The 20,489-nt window shown below is 29.1% G+C and overlaps 1 protein-coding gene across 1 annotated transcript; it reads left to right on the top strand.

Annotated features, from left to right (window-relative positions):
• The first annotated feature begins 263 nt into the window (after positions 1–263).
• LOC126835839 (estradiol 17-beta-dehydrogenase 11-like) lies at positions 264–19,232 on the top strand. Its single transcript, XM_050568680.1, has 8 exons — positions 264–454; positions 5,800–5,910; positions 5,975–6,128; positions 8,456–8,610; positions 12,999–13,176; positions 13,500–13,629; positions 17,789–18,041; positions 18,561–19,232. Exons 2-8 carry the CDS (start codon positions 5,861–5,863, stop codon positions 18,637–18,639), a joined length of 999 nt encoding a protein of 332 aa, XP_050424637.1. The 5' UTR covers positions 264–454; positions 5,800–5,860; the 3' UTR covers positions 18,640–19,232.
• The last annotated feature ends 1,257 nt before the right edge of the window (positions 19,233–20,489 follow it).

Raw genomic sequence — 20,489 nt, 5'->3', positions numbered from 1 at the left:
ACAGCGAAATAACAGTTATTTTTGGCTTGAAATATTATGCTCGGTTAACCATACAAGCGGCGCTTGTTAAATATCGGAAGGCTCAGAAAACCGCAAAAAGGAAATACATATAGAATAAAACAGAAATTGAAAGTACAAAATAGGCATAACAACAACAAGGCTAACAGTATTATGATAACTGAAAGACCTGTACGGTAACAGTCGAGGAAGTGGTGGAAAGTTGTTGCTGGACGACCACCGCTCGGCAGCAGCTACGACCAAGAAAGCGTTTCAGTTCACGTTGTGTGTCGGTTGCGGTTTGTACACGCTGTTCGGTTTCACCGTCTATTAGACAAGTATACTCCAGGACACGACAGTCACTGCTTAGTTATCACTCCGTGAAGTAAAAGAAAAAAAAAACCTGTAAACTATTCAAAGAAGAGGACTATTTTTCTTAGATACCGATCCGTTAAAAGTAAGTAAAAATTGAAACCTAGATCAATCATAAAAATAGTTTTACGTTAAAGCACTGGAAATAACTAACTTACAAAAAGGGTTGCGATCTACCTATATCATTTTTGGAATTTTATTTTTAAAAATTGAGGTTAGTATTGCTAAACGAAAAGTATACCTGAGCTGATAAGCTTTGCTTCGAATCTAAAACATTTATGCTGCCATTATTATTGTGCGTCAGTGTTAAGCGCCGGCGTGCAATATCGATCTGCCAGCGCCATTGACCATGGCCTATGAAATGGCGTGCGTTATTTTGAAATGGGTCCATTATGTAGGCTCCATTTAAAATTCGTAAAATGTAATAAAAACTACTACACACTTTAATGGGCATGGGAAGTAGCCGAATCTATGAAAACACTTATATAATTAAGTATTCGAATTTCGGAACTTGCTCGCAAGATACTCTTTACGTAATGTAAGAAGCAACTGATGTTTCGTTTGACATTTACGAGAAAGCTTATAATAACAATAAAATATTTTATGTAGAAGAAAATTCAATCATAGTGTGTATTAATTATTTAAGCTTAATTATGGAAAACGCGCAACAAGAGTCCCTGAAAAACTAAAAATGGAATTGAATTGACGTTTAAATTAAGTATAGTTTATCTATGTAAAAGTTATAGGCTAAACTATACTAACTAGTAAGCCAACTGACGAGAACGGTCTCAGGTCCCTTAGCGTTCGGTAGGTATCAATCACCCCTATAAGTTAATTGTTACACCATCACATTTAATTTTTATACAAAAATTAAGCTTTAAAATATAATCGGTATGTTCAGAAAAACGTTTAATACTAATAAAGCGTATATTACGCAGCGTACAACTTTATTTTCACCTAAACACATATTTTTTTCAATTAAACAGCAGTATACACAAATAATAACCGATAGTATAATCCGGTTGTCACAGTTAATTATGTTAGTAAATAAATTGTATGTAGGGTGAACAAAATACCAAAATAATATGTAAATAGAGTTCTGCATCATTCAAATAAAACGTTATCCAATAATAATCATCTAGGCAACATATTATTTAAGTAAATACCTATCCATTTTTGATATTAAAGTTAGACTTAGAAGTACCACCAAAAAATAATGATGTCTGTAAATCAAATCTTTAATATTTTTTTTTTATAGAAAACGTTTCCAGACAAATATTATCTTAATTAAGAAGTTTAATTCGTATTTCTTAAGATTTTTGTTTATTGGTACAGCATCTACTACAAAGGTTAATAGATAACAATAAAAAATGTACATAGGTGATAGTTAGTTTCTTAAGTTTTAAATAACTAGCGACTAGCTCATTCAAATAAAAAAACAGTGCACCAATAAACTTTGACGAGGTAGAGGCACCAACGGTTAAAAATAAACAATAAACTATGTACAATTTGTTTCCATTACAAGCGATTGCAAAAAGCGACGAAAATGTTCTAATAAAACAAAGTGGATCATAATATTTTTATAGTGAGAGCATACATAATAGTTACTGATGTATAATATATTGTATACATACTAGTTTTTCTGGTTTTATTGATGTGTGTTTGTGTGTGTAATATTACCGCAACACTTGTGCATACCAACATATCTTGTGGTAGGTAGGCGTCACTTTTTCTAAGCTGGCTAGTTCCTACGTAAATCTCTGATGAAAGTGAAATCAATAAAGGAAAAAATATGATATATACATATATATATTTCACGATAAACATTTTGTATTTACAGAAACATTTTATATTATTACCACACTTTCATTTTCACTGCATCACCGCAAAAAAACAACAGCCACTATATTTTATCCAATTAATGATTATTCCGATATTATCAAGTGTTAAAATAAAACTATTTTGATATTGAGTTAAGTATTATATAATCCAAACTCGTAAGCTCTTTCTCCAATCTCTACATAGGATATATCATGTATGACACACAAAAAAAACCAAATAATAATGTTATTGTTGTTCGTGCCAATAAGTATAAAATTAATCCACAAAGAGTCTTGCATCCAGTGTTCCAGTTCAATATTCAACATGTACTGGTGATATTATCTGTACCGTTACCAGTACGACATTATCTTGATGAGATTAAAATAAGTAATTGATTTATTCGGAATTAAAAATAATTAGCGTTTAAGTATAAAATATTCATAATTATAGGCGATATTATTGTATAATATTTCTCTGAAAAAATGAAGTTACTTGGGTTAATCTGTTGAGAAATTGAATTATAATACCCTCTGACTACAGCATACTAAATAATGATATTATAATATTAATTTGCTTATAAATACGACCTTTACATGTTAATTATTGTTAGTGAAAGTTGGTATCAGCATTCGTAAGGTAAAAACTATATTTTCCGTTTCGTGATCAAGAATCATGCATTTAAATTACACGAGAAATTAAATAGCCGTTTTCTTGACGTGATCGACCATTATAAGCAGTAAGCGTAGTGTATTTTATTGAACCTATATAGAAATAAAATGTATTGACAGACAATATACTTAATGTTCGAAATCTTCATGCATCCATCCTTCAGATATAAAATATACTCAATATAAATACTCAAACTGCATTTAATAGTTAAGAATTTTTTGTTTACTAAAACGCAAAACCTCATAACATAAAGGTGCGCTGAATATAAAATGTAATTCAGTCATAGTACTATTAGATTAACAATAAAGTTGTTACTACTCAGCACCTTACAAAAGTACATCTTTCGAGAGATGTTTTACTCGAAAATAAAAATGTAGCGTGGCAAACAAAAAATTATTTATTATATTTTTCCAACACACGCATAGTTGTGTAGATGAGATTACAACTGACTGATGTAACGCTTATATGTACATATAGGCAATGTAGTCTCAATTATTATCGTATTAACGTCGTTGGCTTATTTTTTCTATTTAATTTTGAGTTTTTTAACAAAATTAGTTTACTATTATAATACCTAATTACTGTAACTAAAATAATAGCTCTATAGTCTATATGAAAATAATTATAACAAAAAATGTTAATAAAGTAACTACAAGGTCACCAAATTGTTTAGAACACGGTTTACCAAGAATACAGCAAAAATATAATTCGAATGATATGGGGAAATTATTTCTAGACGAATTATTAATATAAAGTATAAAAAGAATAAATTATAAATTATATAGTATAAATTATAAAGTATTCATATAAAATAATTGTTATGTTTATTATTAAGAATGTTTGTGGGAAAATAATTTGACTGTGGGAATTTTTAATTATAAAAACACAATAATATCTAATGACGTGCTTGTTGTTTTGAACTTGGTCGTTTTTGCGAAGGATTGGTAACAGTTAATTTTATGGTAACACATCGCGGATGTTACGATGGACAAGGTCATTATATTTAACTTAATTGGATACAAAACCAGACGCTATTATGTTTCTGAAATGAAATTTATTATGGGTTTTATAATAATTTTTAAACCATTTGTATGCCTCGTAACAAAATTTCGGAAGATTTTTAACTGTTAAAAATTCTCCGTGAGCATGGAAATTACTTACACGAAAAGAAATTACATGATTTAGGGTCATAAAGATATAGTCACGAATACATACTTTGTTCATTTGTTTTTCCAATGAAGGATCATCCTTTCACGCGGTCCTTACATTCGACGCAATCGTCTTGACCTTCATACCTACGTTAATGATAATACTATTGTACGTCACTTTAAGTTGATTTTATACTAAAAACTATAACCGAATCAAATTGCTGAAGGATTAATTATATTTCACTAGTTTAAAAATAAATTTAAAGTAGCCGTTAGCCTTGATTAGCTGTTCGAAAATGTAAATATGGTATATTATATAGGCTGTCTATGGAATCATTGCGTTTCATAACATTCCAGACGTTTTATATAGTTACATATATATTTTGTACCCGCCTGTTTTGTATAGGTACACTCAATGAAAACTGCCGAATCCTACCCATGACGTCGTTAGTTTTTTATATAACTCATGTAACATGTAGTTTTGTATATCTTTCTATGACGACATCGTGTAATAATTGTATAGGTCACGAGTAGATCAAGAAAACATATTACGTTAACAACAACAATGTATTTCCATAGATTTTTCATAATTTCGGATCAGCTCTTTCAATCCCTTCCTCTACGACTTAAGGTTTCTAAAAAAAATCCAATAAAAAAATGCATACGCTAATATGTTTGTGTAGGTGCCCTCTAGAACATCTTTCTCGCTTACGATTATCGGCAATAATACTTTCGTTGATTAATGGCATAACATAAAAAATATGCATTACGATCGTCTAGATGTCTAAATTTATTTAAGATGATCTCTCGTGAGTCGTGGATAATCACAAAATGTAGAATTCACAATTCACTCTCAGTCCTGGTCGTATCAATCGTACGTTGTTATCAATCGTCAATTATGTTTTAATTTTGTTTTTACTTTCGAGTTCAATAAATTTAATAAACACAAATTGTTATAGGTTTATTACACGAAGGTTACATGAAATATTATCAAAAAAATAAGGGATATAGTAGTAGAGAAAAACAAAGAAATATATAGACAAAAGAATAATGTATACTCACATGAAAGATTCTGTAATACCCACAGAAATAATCAATGAACAACGTCATTATCAGAACGATAAACATTATTTAGTTTTCTTTATGAATAATAAAAAATGAACTTATCAACTTAAGCCGTGGCCAAAGTCAGACAACGTTTGAAAAAATTGGTTAAAAATAAATACTATGGAGCACGCATATGTATTTTGTCTTATAACAAAACTTATTAGAAAGTCAGATTAGTATTACCCTTTAATCCTTCCCTGGGGGCGGCATTGAACGGAAATACAAGTGATTATAAATATTATGTATTTTGGACTGCAAAAAGTGCATTTACAAATTGACTAAAAGGGATTGTGTTGATTTTAAGATAGATGTTTGTCAGCCCGCTGACTTTCAAATAATTTACATGGTCAATCTGATTAAAACTAGTTTTTGATTGTAGCTGGGAAGAAATGTCGACAAATATTTAAAAATTTCGCCGAATTCAGCGTTTTAATGGGTAATATCGTTTCCGCACACTTTCGTTAAAAATATTTCACATGGTAAATGAATCGTGTGTGTTATGTAACAGACCGTGAACTTCTAGTTAGTCGTGAATGCGTTTATATGTATTCATATTATATCCGGTCATGTAATTATTATACTGTAAAAGTTAACGTCGGGAAATTGGCCGCAAGACATGCCTATACGTTGATTTATGTAACAGTATATGTTGTTATTATAATAATTATATATATTTTTATTGCAGTTGATCGGCTGCTACTCGGATGATACCTGTGTTAGTAACCTACTAAAACGACAGTATAGGGATGACTGCCAACGGAAACGTGCAATCTTCCCCCCTGGCCAAGAGATACAGGTGTGTTTGATAAATTTATTACTTTTACTATTAATTATCATACCTATGACCGATTTTGTTCCAGGTCGAATTCCGTAAGCAATTCGGTCGCGTATTCTAGTCTACTGTTGGTCGAATTGATCTTATTGATCATCAAGTTTGTGTACACAACTATCGAATCAATCGTGCGGACGTTTTTGCCGCCCCTAGAAAAATCTCTAGTCGACGAAATCATATTGGTGAGTTAAAATAGTAATTATAATCAGAAACAGAAAAAAGGCGAATCTAAAAGTAACAAATACTCAAATGTGCATAACGATTTTCCGATATTACACATTGATAAGTATTCTTAGGTAAAATACTTAATATATGAATATTATTTTATTCTAAACAGTCACATAATGAAACTAGTAATCATACAATAGTAATTATAATTGTTCATCTAGTAGCACGTGTCAATAATAAGAAAGTATTAATTTTCTTAGCCAACTTATCTACTTTAACCAATTGTGTGTTCTTTGCATAGCAAGTTGTCAGTTATATTGTTAGTTATAGAGAGCGGATTTTCAGGTTTTTAACAATTTATTAAATATAAAACTAATTGCCCTAATAAAAACCTAAAAAAAATATAACTATTCCACTATATTTATATGGTAAACATTACAACTTAGTAAGTACATGTTTTATTGCTTTTTAAATGACGTACAACTATTTTCAAAACAATTTCTCTTAAAACTATAAAATTATACAAAACTACTCCTTCCTCAATTACAAAGAGAAGTTTGAACTCGGAAAATTGACAGTTAGATTTTTTCTCGCGTAAGATTTCTTTACATGGCATTCGTGATATAATTTTAAAGGGGCCATGGCGGTTAAGTTCAAAGAGTGGACTTAGCTGACTGCCGAGAGTTGAATATAATAACATGGAAATAACGATAAACATATATTAAAACTTTTACTTGTATTATTATCGCGCATGAAACCAGAATCGTCGGGTTCGCCAGTATAATAATATGACTATATATGAAATAACATACACTATTATGTATTGTCCGCGCGCCATGACGATATCAAGTTTCACAAGAGTCGAGAGGACACGACGCCTGAATGATATTTCGTAAACAGGTAAAGACGGTTCTTCAAGAATCAAGTAGCTATGCTTACGCCATAACCGTCAAGTTACATTTTGGTCCTTGGGTTACTTATTATCGTTATCGCGTTATTATTATTATTTTTTTTTTTTACATTTTTTTGTAAATTAATAATTCTTACCCTGAAAACCGGTTTTCCAAAACATAATATCCGAAGATTGGTTGTCACCGCAGAGTCGGCCAGTATTTAAAAAAAAAAATGAACGGCTGACACAGCGTGCTGCATCGAGCTTTCCGCGTATCTCTTTAGGCATACTGGGAGATCTATATTTATACGAACCTAATACTAAAAATAATAAATCACCTAATTTATAACGATTAGTCTATGCTGGACAACCACGATCGGCTACTGAACATACTAATCACAATTTTCACACTGTGACATACCGATAATATGAATACTTAATTATTAAAGCTTCGATGCTTTTCAATCAATTAATTTCGAATGTATTATTAACTTCCACCTTAATATACATATTACTATTGTAGTCATTATAAAAATGTTTACTCGTCTAGTGGTCCACTGTCTGTATAAACGTTAACAATAGGCATAAAACTACGTCATATTATTACTATAATATAATAATGGCAATACAATATTGTAATATTATATTGGATCTTTATTCTGTGTTCGGTGGTACAATGAAAATAGCTCTCGATCATCGATTGACCTATTTTTTGTTCCTGCACGTTAACTGTTAATATTATTATTATTACTATAATGACACGTATACCAATAAAGCTATTGATGTTGTCAGCGTGCGACACTGTATGTCGGTGCCGAATTTATACCACATGACACATTCACTTCAGTTTTTAGTGACTAGAAGTCTTAAGGACAAACAATTTTTGAGCCTAGTTGGTTTCTTAAATTTTTCTTTTAAGAATTTACGTTGTATACTTGACCTTAGTGTTGACAATAAATCAAGGAGGTCTCGTTATCAAAAAATCATTGATTTATCGCATCAATTTCTTACATTTTTACACTAAAGAGCGTTTAAATCAAAAACAATGTATTGTATTTGAAAAACAATTGTCTCCAGTCTCACAGCTGTTTACCAAATTAAATTGATAACTTAACTGTGTAGGTATACAGTTTTATAATACGTTTTTTTTATAGATATTGAGATGGTCAAAAAATAAATAATATATGACTCAAAGGTAGCCGAGATGTAATATATATTTTATAAATAGTGGCGCAACTAGAATTTATTTTTTTAAGGCGTTGAAATCGATTAAAGTAGTATTTCAAGTTATGATATAAAAGTGAGAAGAAATTTGTAGTTACTAAAAACTGAATAATTCGAAAAAGGGTTATAACCCTTCTCCCCTACCCTTAGGAATCGCCACTGTAAATCTATATAGGCAGGCGTTAAGAGATTCAGATTTCTTTATGGGTACAATTTTTTTCTTAGATAACCGGAGCCGGTCATGGAATTGGTCGGGAATTGGCGATATTGTTTGCTGAGCAAAAGGCAATTATTGTGTGCTGGGATCTTGATGAAAAAGGTAACGAGCAGACAAAAGACATGCTTAAGCTTAGAGGACACAAGCGAGTCTACACCTATAAGTAAGTACCTATAGTAGAAAGTTGATACCTAGTAATATTATTGAATAGTGTTATTTGTTTGCAAAATATCAAAAAAATGATAATCATTTTAACAATATTTTTCTTTATAACTGTTTTAGCAATTGCATTTTGTCTTAACAAAATTGCAATTTGTTTGTACTAAATTTGTTTGCACTTTATACAAATACACTGGTTTCACTTATTTATTAGTTTAAATATGTATATCGTGGTCATTGGAAACTTAAACGCTGGCAAACACGTATAAGCAATGTATACTATATTATAGTACGCACAAAAATAATAAATATGAATCGTATTATTCGAATAATTCCTCAAAAGTCATATTTTTAACATTATTTGAAAAGATCTTAGTTGCTTGAACAATGTTTAAAGCTTTTCTAAACTGACGTAATTGAGTTATTTATGTACTACAATACCTTTACTTGTTAATCACATAATGTATTATTTGTTTTAAATAAATATAATATATTTATTGAAAAGTCAGTGAAAACGGTGTTTTCATTAGACTAAATGTAAATCAAATTTTAATACTTAGCAAATGACCATTTAGGGATCGATATCCCTACATTGGTCATACATATTTCATCTAATTAGTAGAGAGTTAGCGGAAAGCAAAAAAATAAAATAACACTTATATGCTGTAATTTGGCAAATCATTCAGTCAAATCACGTCCGGCAGGAGTACACAGATAACGTCTAGGTCAATGTTGTACAAGTGTTTTTGTTGTATTCACAACGCCACTTGTTATACCCCACGGGCCATATAGTAAAAAAAAAACAGTATATCACACCGTAATTTATGATCATCCAGACCTTGACATTTGTCATTATGCAAGGATCAAGCGCGATTATATTTCTATTTTCGTTCTTAAGGTAGTGCTTCCTATAACGGTGGCGTTGATGTTTGTGTACTAAGTAGGTTGGTACTCGCCGACAATGACTATGTGTATTACTGTACACGAGTTAATACGATTTGTTTTACAGTAGCATTAATGATATTGTGTTTTCGAGTAGATGATTTTCGCAAATAGCATTAAATGTCAAGTCCAAAGAACCAACATAAAGAAATTAGTTATGCGCAACACACTGATAGGTACTATCGTTCAACAAGCAACATCATCCTAAAATTATGGTTAAATGCCGCTAATAGCTTAATGGCGTAACATAAATCACTACAATTATGAGTGCATGAGCAAATATTATTTAAGAATAATCTAGAAAATTTTCTTTAGATACTTAAATTATTTCCTTGTCGGCTAACTAATTAATTACGGTGCGATTTATATTATTAATGAAAAATATAGTGTTATTATTTTATGTATACATACCTAACATACGAGTATGTATGTTTGAATGTATTATTAAAGTGTTCCTTTTATGGTTTTCGGAGAATTTGAATGTTGGAGCCCTGCAAATCCGGTCCAAATGAGTAAAAAAATATTCAAACTTGTTGAGATTTTTATCTGAATCATTTCATTCCTTTATGAGTAATTTTCCGATTATTTCCCCTTTAGTAATGTACTTTTTAATGTTGAAAAATAAAGTAAAGTCGAATTTAGTCGAAAAGCAATATTTTTCAAGTGATTTACAGAACCCTGACTAATGCACAAAACCTCGATAATCATATTTATACTTAAGTTAAATCACTTTTTTAATTAATTTATATAAGACATTTTTTTATTGATATAGTTTAATAATTTGGAAGTTTTAGACAAAAGAAAAATTTGTCTAATATTTTTATTATTCAAAATATGAATTTTAAACACATTTTTTTTTATGTGACTATAAAATTATATTGAAGCAGTCGCTTAGATCAAGTATAAGTTTGGAGTCAATGTTTAGTGCTTACTAACAATGCTTTTTTAAATAAAAGCGTAAGACCACCTGAGGTCACTAGAATGAATACTGTGTATAATACATACTATACCATATAATATTACTTATTATTTACTAAATTATCCTTGCCATTGAATCATAATACTACAATGTGCATAAAAATCATATTTATAAGACATCTTGTTTTTAAGAATTGCGGGCATGTGCATAATTGCGTAGTTTATAATCATAGTTTATTGTATTTACCATGATGTATTTTTTATTTTTTATATTATATAAAGCCACTGAATCGATTTCTTCGTGAAGCAGCTCTTAAGATCATAAATTGTACCCGTGAGGTACATTATTAGACTAAAAATTTTAAAAAGTTCATACATTCCTCTTTAAAATCGCGAAAACAACCAAAAAGTTACACATATTTTGTCAACTTCAAATTACGACGCTCTATAACTTTTTTAAAAACAGTCGAAATAGTTACAAATTTGCATTAGAAGATATCGTAGGTCCAGAGTACAGACACAAAAATATAAAAATTAACTAAAAACATTATTGTAAAATGTAAATACAATACCTTCTCAGCTTTGCATCGAAGTTAAAATATTATATCAAAAGTACTCAGTGTATATTCGGCGTGAATTTCTTTAGCGATAGGCCAGACAAATTGATTGCATATTTTTGTAATGAAGAGATGTCAAAATAATACATTATATGTATTGATGTGTTACTTGCACAGTTTGTACATAGTTTATTATGAGGCGGTAATTGCTGATGATTTATTTTTAATTTTTATTAGATTATATGTTAGTATAATATTTGATCATCATACTGCTGCAATGCCCGGGGAGGATATCTGTAGTGTACATCATATAGCGAATGGTGAAAGTAAAAGTAAAGCAACTATTTCCAACTGGTTCCGCTGAGTAGTTATCGTGCCTACCTATGTAATGTCCATTTGTATATACACACAAACAAAATATATATATTATCTGAATGGTCATTAGAAATGAAATTTAATTAGCAAGGATTGTCAGCGTTGGCATAAATCACGGCGTAGGCTGTTATCAAGATAATCTTTGCTCGTAAACATATCTTCAAGACAATTGTTTTCAAATTTAAAAAAAATGTACCGTTAAAAGATAAAAATAATAAGTTTCAAATAGCTACAGACACTGGACACGTTGATGTAACTATAATTATTATTAGTTGTGTACTGGACGTATTGCTGTGCCGGCTAATTCTCATCATGTAACTATAGACATGAAAACAACAAAATATTCTAGTTGGAATTTATAAGTATAATAATTTAATACACAATTATTTGTAAAGTCGTTGCCAGATAACTTGACACGGCAATGGAAGAGATAATCAGTAACTGTATCCCAGACTTTTTGAGTGTCTGAGTTTTTTTGCTCTATCGAAATCTGTAAAAAAAATCTTGTAATAAAAAAAATCTACCGCTGAATATTTGGTTTAAAATTAATAAAACAAATATCAGTTTAAACAACAATTATGATTTTTTAAGTCTTATCATTTTAATTAAAAATAACGATGATAACGATTGAAGGGTTAACATCAAATTGTGAAACAAAAATATACTTAGAGGGACTATACACTGTAAGCTGATTTCCAAAATGTACATTAAACCTGCTCTGTGGCCTTAACTTTTTTCGCACAATCATACATAGGCGCCTTTATATCTACGGATGCAACTTAAAATTCTCAAATAAATAAAGCTTGTGCGAGCTGGGGACCGACCATTTTTGTTTCAGATAATACAGAAATCGAGCTCTAGTTATTCAACAGAAAATCTCTATTCGATTTTAATGATACACTTATATATAAGATGGTTACTCAATACAAATTGTTTTCAATGTTAGATATTAAGTATTATGATATGATGTCATCAGGCATGTAGTTCATTAATATTTAATTGTATACTTCAACAGTTAACAACAGATTATTTCATCATACAATTTTAGGTAATATCTAGATGAAAAACAAATTACTAACAATATTCAACTAAAATCCAACGGCATTGTATAACACTATAATAAGGTTTTTGAAAATGAAATATGAATAGTTACAAAAATAAAATTGTTTTTAACCGTGTCAAGTGATATATATTACATAGCATAATACATATATATAATTTGTTATACGTACATGTATTTTTAAATGAAGTTTTAATTAGGTATCAATCTAATTCATTAATACGAACCATAAAAACGATTAATATCTGTAAAACAAGATGTTAGACGTATCGCTTAGTTAAACATGATGTAATTATTATACATTTTAGATGAATTATTTTTCAATTTCTTTTGACGCAGTCTGCGGTAAAGTGACTATTTCAAATGTTCTCTCTATATTTTACATCAATTTGAAGTCTGATAAAAGCTAAAAAGAAATTAAATTCAAATTAGTAGAAAAAAATGAATAACCATTGTAAATATTATATTAACATATTATGTGTACAGTGTTTTGGTGGTGAGGCACGTAATTATATTTGTATGTTTTTTGTGTTCGTTCAGGGTAGACGTGTCCAACAGGCAAGAAGTGATTGACGCCGCTGCTCTGGTGAAAAAGCAAGTCGGAGATGTCTCGGTGTTGGTGAACAACGCGGGAATAATGCCCTGTAGACCATTGTTCCTGCAAAGCCACGAGACCATAGAGAAAATATTCAACGTCAACGTGTTGGCACATTTTTGGGTAAGCATAGCTAATAAGTAATAATAATTGATCGCCAGTGGCGTGGCGAGCTATACTTCTCAGAGGCTATTCCCTCTAAGCCAATTGGGGTGGGTGGGTAGGTGGGTGCAGGGCAATAGACTGTATTGCAACCATAGCGGATAAAAGTTTATAATATGACTGTGGTAGATGTGTACACAATGTAGGGTTTTGAGTTGGTGGGGGATGGGTGAGTGGAATATAAGATTGCCTCTGGAAAATGTGAAATTCGCTATGCCACTGTTATGTTGGTCACCATAATTGTCAATTATATATTCAAAGTAAAACCCCTATACTGTTTACAGGCTCTGGAAGCGTTTTTACCCAGCATGATCGAAAAGAATCACGGGCACGTCATAGCGTTATCTTCGATGTGTGGTGTCATCGGCCTTCCCAACGTCGTACCTTACTGCGCATCTAAATTCGCCGTCAGAGGTAAGTTTTATGATACTTTTAATCAAATACATAATGTCCTCGGTTTGCAAGTGAAGCACGCAAAGTAAGAAATTCAGGGTCTTGGCCTAAATTATGGAAAAAACTAAATTGATAATGTCTTTTGAAATTTTCAATATTGAGTCTTAAGACTATTGACAGCTGCTAAAATTAAAGAGGACAACAAATCCCAATTGAATAGCATATTATTTTGAAAATATGTTAATTGACGTATAGAAGGCTACACGTATAATATCGACTCATAAAATAACACGAAATATTGTTTCTAATATAATATACAAAAATTAAAAGTTATATATAGTTTTGTAAAAAAAAAAATTAGCACAGAGCCTTTCTGGGAAAAAATGTTGATGAAAAAACAATGCACACAATTAAATTACAATTATTTGTTTTTTTTACATAAAAGTCCAAAGCCTTCATTTTTTTTATTATTTAACATTATTATTATTATAATAATACTTATTTACTTACAATCTATACGTAGTTAGTTTTTATTAAACTGATATAAATGTTAAAAATTAAAAGATAGGCATTTGATTTGAAAGTCATACGTTTACCAAGTGATTTATTTCCTTATTTATTATTAAATAATTAAGATTAAATATTTTTCATTTTTGTATATATTTTTTAATCATTTTTACTCGTACGTTTTAATAAACGTTTGAAATTTAAACGGCAGTTTAAATATTTCATTTTTACCATTAAATCGAGAATTATCTGTTAAAAAAAAAAAATTGGTCGATAAGTAGTTAAAACAATTATTTTTGGAGTATTTATTATATTAAAGTATAGGTTAGAGGAGAAGTGCGGTTGTGGTAATACTTGCAGATAATAAAGTAATACTCAAAAGCAAAGTGTCTTGAAATTGGAATTGTTGTAAAATCACTAAATCTTCACCGTAACTAGAGGAAAATATTATCTGTGCTTAAGCGTTTTTAAATTTTCGATTATTCAATCCACTTATTTTTAATCATTTATTGAAAATATACTAAAAAACACAAACTTTAAACATTTACAGAAAAAAAACATTAGATTTATCAAAAAATTGCCACGCTTTAGTACAAATCATATTCTCCTCTATTTGTCTATGAACATTTGGTGATTCTAGTACTATCACAGCCTTAACAGTATTGATGCGCGAAACACCTGGTTTACAATACAAATTACAGGTAGGTAGTGTCTTCTGAATATACTCATCACTCCTTTCTTCTACACGTTTAAATTGAATACTAAAAATAAAAATTTGTTTTTGACTAATTTTTAAACTGGTTTAACAAGTACTCAAAATATATAGGTTGCCATTTGAATGTCAAAGGTTGATAAAATTATATAAATAAACTTAAAAAAATGTAAAAAAAAGTTACACAAATAATATTTAAAAACAAATAATATCAAATCATAATCTTAAAGACGAGGTTAAGGTCGTGCTTCCAGCAATAGGTTTTGTACCTATATGCATTGTGCAAGAACTAAGAAGTCGGTCGTTTACGGTTGTTACCTCGTCATGTTGTTAATTGTTACACGCCCATGGGAATTAATTGGAATTGTACGTTTAAAATGTAATGGAATACCTGGATAATAATATATTGTATTGGAAGAAATAATTGTAATACTGTTAATGGGCGTATTCTTATATGGTGACGTAACAACTGAAAACGATTAGTCTTTTCGAACCATGTGGATTTATAGTATGAATTAATAGAGTAGTAAGTAGTTAGCCAATATTTTTGTCGGCTAAAGATGACTAGGCAGGTGATATGTTTTAGATATATGTATCGCAGTTAGATTGTTTTATATTATTATATTAAATTAGTTAGATACAAATTTCAAAAATCTTATATTTCATACAAATTCGAGTCTACCATTGCATGGTAACCAATTCCTTGATATATCAAGTCTACGTAAACACAATAAAATTGTTTATTTTAAGACTTTAATTAAACTACCTACTAGTTTTAACAATACTACAAAACCCAAAGATTATATTGTAAGTTCATAAATAAATTATAAACGATAAGAATGAATATGCTGCCTTCACTTTTAAGATTTGATAAATTATAACAATAAGTTAAACGTCATAGGTGGTTTTCTAATAAATCATTGATTTCAAAGTAATGACCAATCCCAAATGCTTAGTAATAGTATATATTGTCTGAAGTTATAACCTCAAAAAAAAAAGTCCAATTAATAACACTATACAACATGGTTTTGGAGCAAGAACCTAGTAAAAAATATAGTAAAAATACCATATTTTTTATAACACGTTTAGTTATTTTTAAAATCACCTCCATTTAAAATACCGTTTTGTAGTATTATAAGCGTGTTCTCTCCGTTTGAATAATTTTCTAAAATGTGTTTTAAATAGAGTTTCTTGTAATACTTCTTTTTTGCTGAATTTAGAAGTGGTCTCTGTATTAATGTAGATTTTATAGTTTTTTTTTAAATTTTAAAAAAGTTTTAAATAAAACACCAAATATATACACTTTTCAAATGTTATTTGCTAATCCCGAATCTTGATTCTTGATCCAATTTTTCTAGCTTATCTTAAATAGACTCTAAAATTAAAAAGAACTAACACATTTTCTTTGTTTTTTAAAAATACGTTGTTTTGTAATATGTGAAATAGGTAATTTGAAATGAATGTTGAAAAAAATTTCAAGTAATGCTGAAAACGACAAAGTTGTGCTTTTTTTACAAATTGGAGACGATTTCATAAAAAACTAGTCACGCTAGAGAAATTCCGAGGCCAGATTCAGATCCAGCGATAAAAAATATGTATATTGGTTTTTGAACTAAATAAAAAACACAATTTTCTTGTATTGTTTGATTACAATTCTGTCTCTGTATAAAACGAAAAAAAAATCAAATACTTAATTTACAGAAAGGCAGCATATTTATATTTTTTATAATAATATAGTTATTATTATAATGTTAAAAAATTAATAGTTAATTAGTTGAGAGAATGTTAAGAGAACAATATTTATTATGGGATTCGGTGTAGATTACTTTACAACAAATTCTCGAAATACTTTTACGAACAAATTTTTTAATGGAGTATTCTTTAATGATAGCGTTACATACACATTTGTACAAAAAAAAAACTTGTACAAATCCGCCTCTCTAAAGTATATAGGTAGGTAGTTGTTATATATTTATATTGTTATTATAAGCTTCGATGCCATGGTATTTTTTTTTATTTACCGAATTTTTTTACTTTTTATAGCAGTACATTATACTGTATACAGTGTCTACAAATCCAACCTACTGTGTGTGACTAATTGCGTTATAAATGTTTTGGAGTCAATCAAAGGTGTGGCGCAGGTGGTCCATAAAAGTTTTTCGCGTGCATGTGTTAATTTGCAGTTCAAAACGTACTGTGGTGTGGACAAAAACTAATTGGAAAATATAAACATAATTTTGTATTTACTAGCCAGTTTAAACAACCAAATGCTCCTATTTTCTAAAACTACTGCGTTAGTTGAAATCTTTTGTAAAATGGTGCCAATTGGTTTTGCATATAAACTACACTATTAGATTTACATTTATTTGATCAATAATCGTACTCGGTCCTTGTGCTAAAAACAATTCTTGTTAAGATCAACAGTTCTACCAATAAAAAATATTTGTGAAGGACGAGGTCGTATGGGTATTTGAGTTAATGTTTGTTAATATATTTAATAATTATTATAAGAAAGGTAGATGATAAATCTATAAAAAAAAAGCTTTAATGCATTATTATTTTATCATTTGATAAAAATTAAAAGTACACGCGAATGTGTTAGATTATGTATTAGATTTTTTTCGTTGAAAAACAATAATTATAATAATATTTAACAAATTAATTGATAAATTGTAATTATACAACTTATACCAGTTAATAATTTATCTAATATTATTATATATATAAAATATTAGTAAAACAGTAAAAATATAATTTACTGTATACATATAGTAGTTAGTACTAACTTTATTTGTTTGCTTGTAATATTGTACTTGTATTTATCTAAAAAAATTAAAAAACGCACAGGTTTTTCATTTAGGCTGATTGCTATAATATATTACAGTTTTATGATTGATTAAACATATGAGCTCACCATTTTGGATTAATGTTTAATAAAAAAATTTGTTTTGGTTTTTGCAGGACTCATGGACGCCTTATACGAAGAGCTTAGAGTTGGTGATACAAAAAATAATAAATCGGATATAAAATTCACAACGGTGTATCCAATAATGGTCAACACGGGTTTAGTGAAGAAACCCAGAAATCGATTCCCATTTTTGTTGGATATGCAAAAACCTGAAAAAGTAGCAAATATCATAGTAAAGTCGATGAGACGCAACTACAAAGAAGTCAGCATACCATGGTTGTTGTTGCCACTGGATAGAATATCCAGGTAAAATATTATGTTTTTTTTCCTGTACTCGTGAGGTTATATTATATCTCATTAAAAAGATAATATTGTATCAAAATTTCGACACAAGTAAAATACATTAAAAATGTTTATCAACGGCAGTTTTTTTGTACGCATACTAGTTAACCTCTAATGTACTATCATAATACGGTACGGTATCATATTATGGTAATAAATTAAACCGGCATTATACCAACAATCGTGGCCTACCTTTTTCATGGTGATCTGCCTTTGCCTTCTACTAATAGTAGGTCATTGGTAAATAAATGAAATCACCAGTACAAATAAATAGCTAAAAGAGTACTGTTTAAATAAACTAAATATTACTTAAAATAACATTCCATTTATTATTAAATTCGTCAAACAGGTTAGGTCACACGTTAAAATGTTTTTTTGGAGATTAGGTTCAATATAAAAATGTAAAATTGTAGCAATTTCTCAGTGCGTTCTTTATTAAAATGTTTTATATCAAATATTTTAGTTATGTTTTATTTGTTACAGATTGCTACCAGGTAAATTTATTCAAAACGTAAAGGACTTCATCGATACTGGTTTGGATCCTCACACCGATGAGTATTAGTATCAAATCTAAACATCATACGTTTTCTCAGAATCCTCTAAAAGACTTAATTTTGCTGTTTTGTTTCGATTATTTTATTCTTTTCTAACGTTATTGTATCTAGAGTACGCTGTTGAATCAATAATTATTATAATATTTTCTGTACATGTAATTTCAACGTATCAACATTTTACCATTAGCGTTTAAGTGAAAAAGTTTAATTTAAGTTTATCTTTGACATGTAAATATAATATTCAGCATTAATGACTTTACACAAAGAGGATTACGGCAGCTGTACCTGAACACTCAAGCTCTACTAAACTGTTGTTAATTTGTTTTAGAAAAACAAAGTTTAGATTTTAAATTAAGCTTTTAATAATAATTTGTCAATAAATTGTTATATATGTGTCTTATGTTATTCTGCTTAATTAATTTAAAAATTATTTGTAAATATAACAGAACAGTGGGTGACTCCTTGTGAATTAAACATAGATGCTTTGTTGAAGTTGAATGTTAAATATAATTGGATTAAATATGTTGTAATAATAATAGTTGAATTATTGACAACATCTGTACATGCATATCATTAAAAACAGGGTTAATGTACTGTCCTACATGGTTTTTTTTATTGTAGCGGAGTATTCCCTTCAAACGAAGGTCTCACATTTCTTTTATTACTAATACTACTATTCGTATAGTCTGATACGAATCTGTAGTTTTGTACGAAAGCCCATTAATACCGAAATTCATTTTAAACTAAAAAACTACCTAAAATTACTCGTATTTTCTGTGCTATTTAATAAAATAAATCAGAAATATAGTTTCACAGTAATAGGTAATCGGTGTTACTTAATTTTAATAATAAAGTATTAACTGCTATAATCCGTTTAATTACGTTGTTTCACTTTAGTTAATAAGTTTTATTGTGAGAAAATAATAACGCACCATGATTCAGGCGACGCGCATTCATGATAATATGCATATTGTTAAAGATTTAGTATGTGTTGATAATATCGATAAGACTTGTTTTGTTTCAATACATCAGGCACTGCTATTTATTATAAATGTTGTAAATTTAAATATTAACGGATGATAGTTGATAACCAATATTGTCGCACATAAATTGTTAAGTTAATAGGGTGAGACATTATGCATATTGAGCTATAAGGATTTAGACCCTGACCGAATTTTTGCCAATCCAGATCATATAAACATAAATTTAACTCGAACCCCTCTATGTACAAGTAAATATACATTTTGTGACTAAATTATCTAAAAATTGACCAACTAATACGCCGGTTTCAAACATGCAATTCACCTATGATTTCTTAATTAATTTGACATGATTAAAATTTAACAGTTTACTACTTTGTTTAATTTCTAAGAAAATAAATAAAGTTTTATCAATCTTCCAGAAAGACAATGGATCATGAATATTTCTATTTCTGTCCACGCAAATTTTGGATTGACCCTCGTCATCAAACAAATGTCAAAAAATGTTTTGGCGCAGTTCAATAACTAGTATGAGACTGCGAAGTACAAATGATAATTTTTTTATAAAGTCATCATAGAAGTTTGCTGTCAACGAATGAGGTATAGGTTTACTATTTATTACGAGATAGAGTGAATTCTATTAATTATTTATTTGTAATTATTCTTGATATTGAACCAATGAACAATATATCAACATTTAACGAGTCTAATGCAAACTTTTTTATACAAAAATTATAATTTAAAAATATAGTAATAATATATGAATTGTATTGTATTTTGCGATAAATTAATATTATGATAAATACAAATAATATATATTTAATTCGAATATTGCTTAAACCGATCAAACTATGGACGATATTTTGATAACTGTTCTT

This window comes from Adelges cooleyi, unplaced genomic scaffold (genome assembly GCF_023614345.1).
Source record: "Adelges cooleyi isolate 19-005CV unplaced genomic scaffold, UGA_ACOO_1.1 ACOO_flye_CR_arks_rails_tigmint_CR_PRNA_23, whole genome shotgun sequence".
Lineage (NCBI taxonomy): Eukaryota > Metazoa > Arthropoda > Insecta > Hemiptera > Adelgidae > Adelges > Adelges cooleyi.
The sequence above is the reverse complement of the archived record's forward strand: the minus strand, read 5'-3'. Positions and strand labels throughout refer to the sequence as shown.

Coding starts and splice junctions, on each gene's coding strand:
- LOC126835839 (XM_050568680.1), top strand. CDS start 5,861: ATGACTGCCAACGGAAACGTGCAATCTTCCCCCCTGGCCAAGAGATAC. Junction 8,611..12,998: donor AAGCGAGTCTACACCTATAA/GTAAGTACCTAT, acceptor GTGTTCGTTCAG/GGTAGACGTGTCCAACAGGC. Junction 13,630..17,788: donor ATCTAAATTCGCCGTCAGAG/GTAAGTTTTATG, acceptor TGGTTTTTGCAG/GACTCATGGACGCCTTATAC.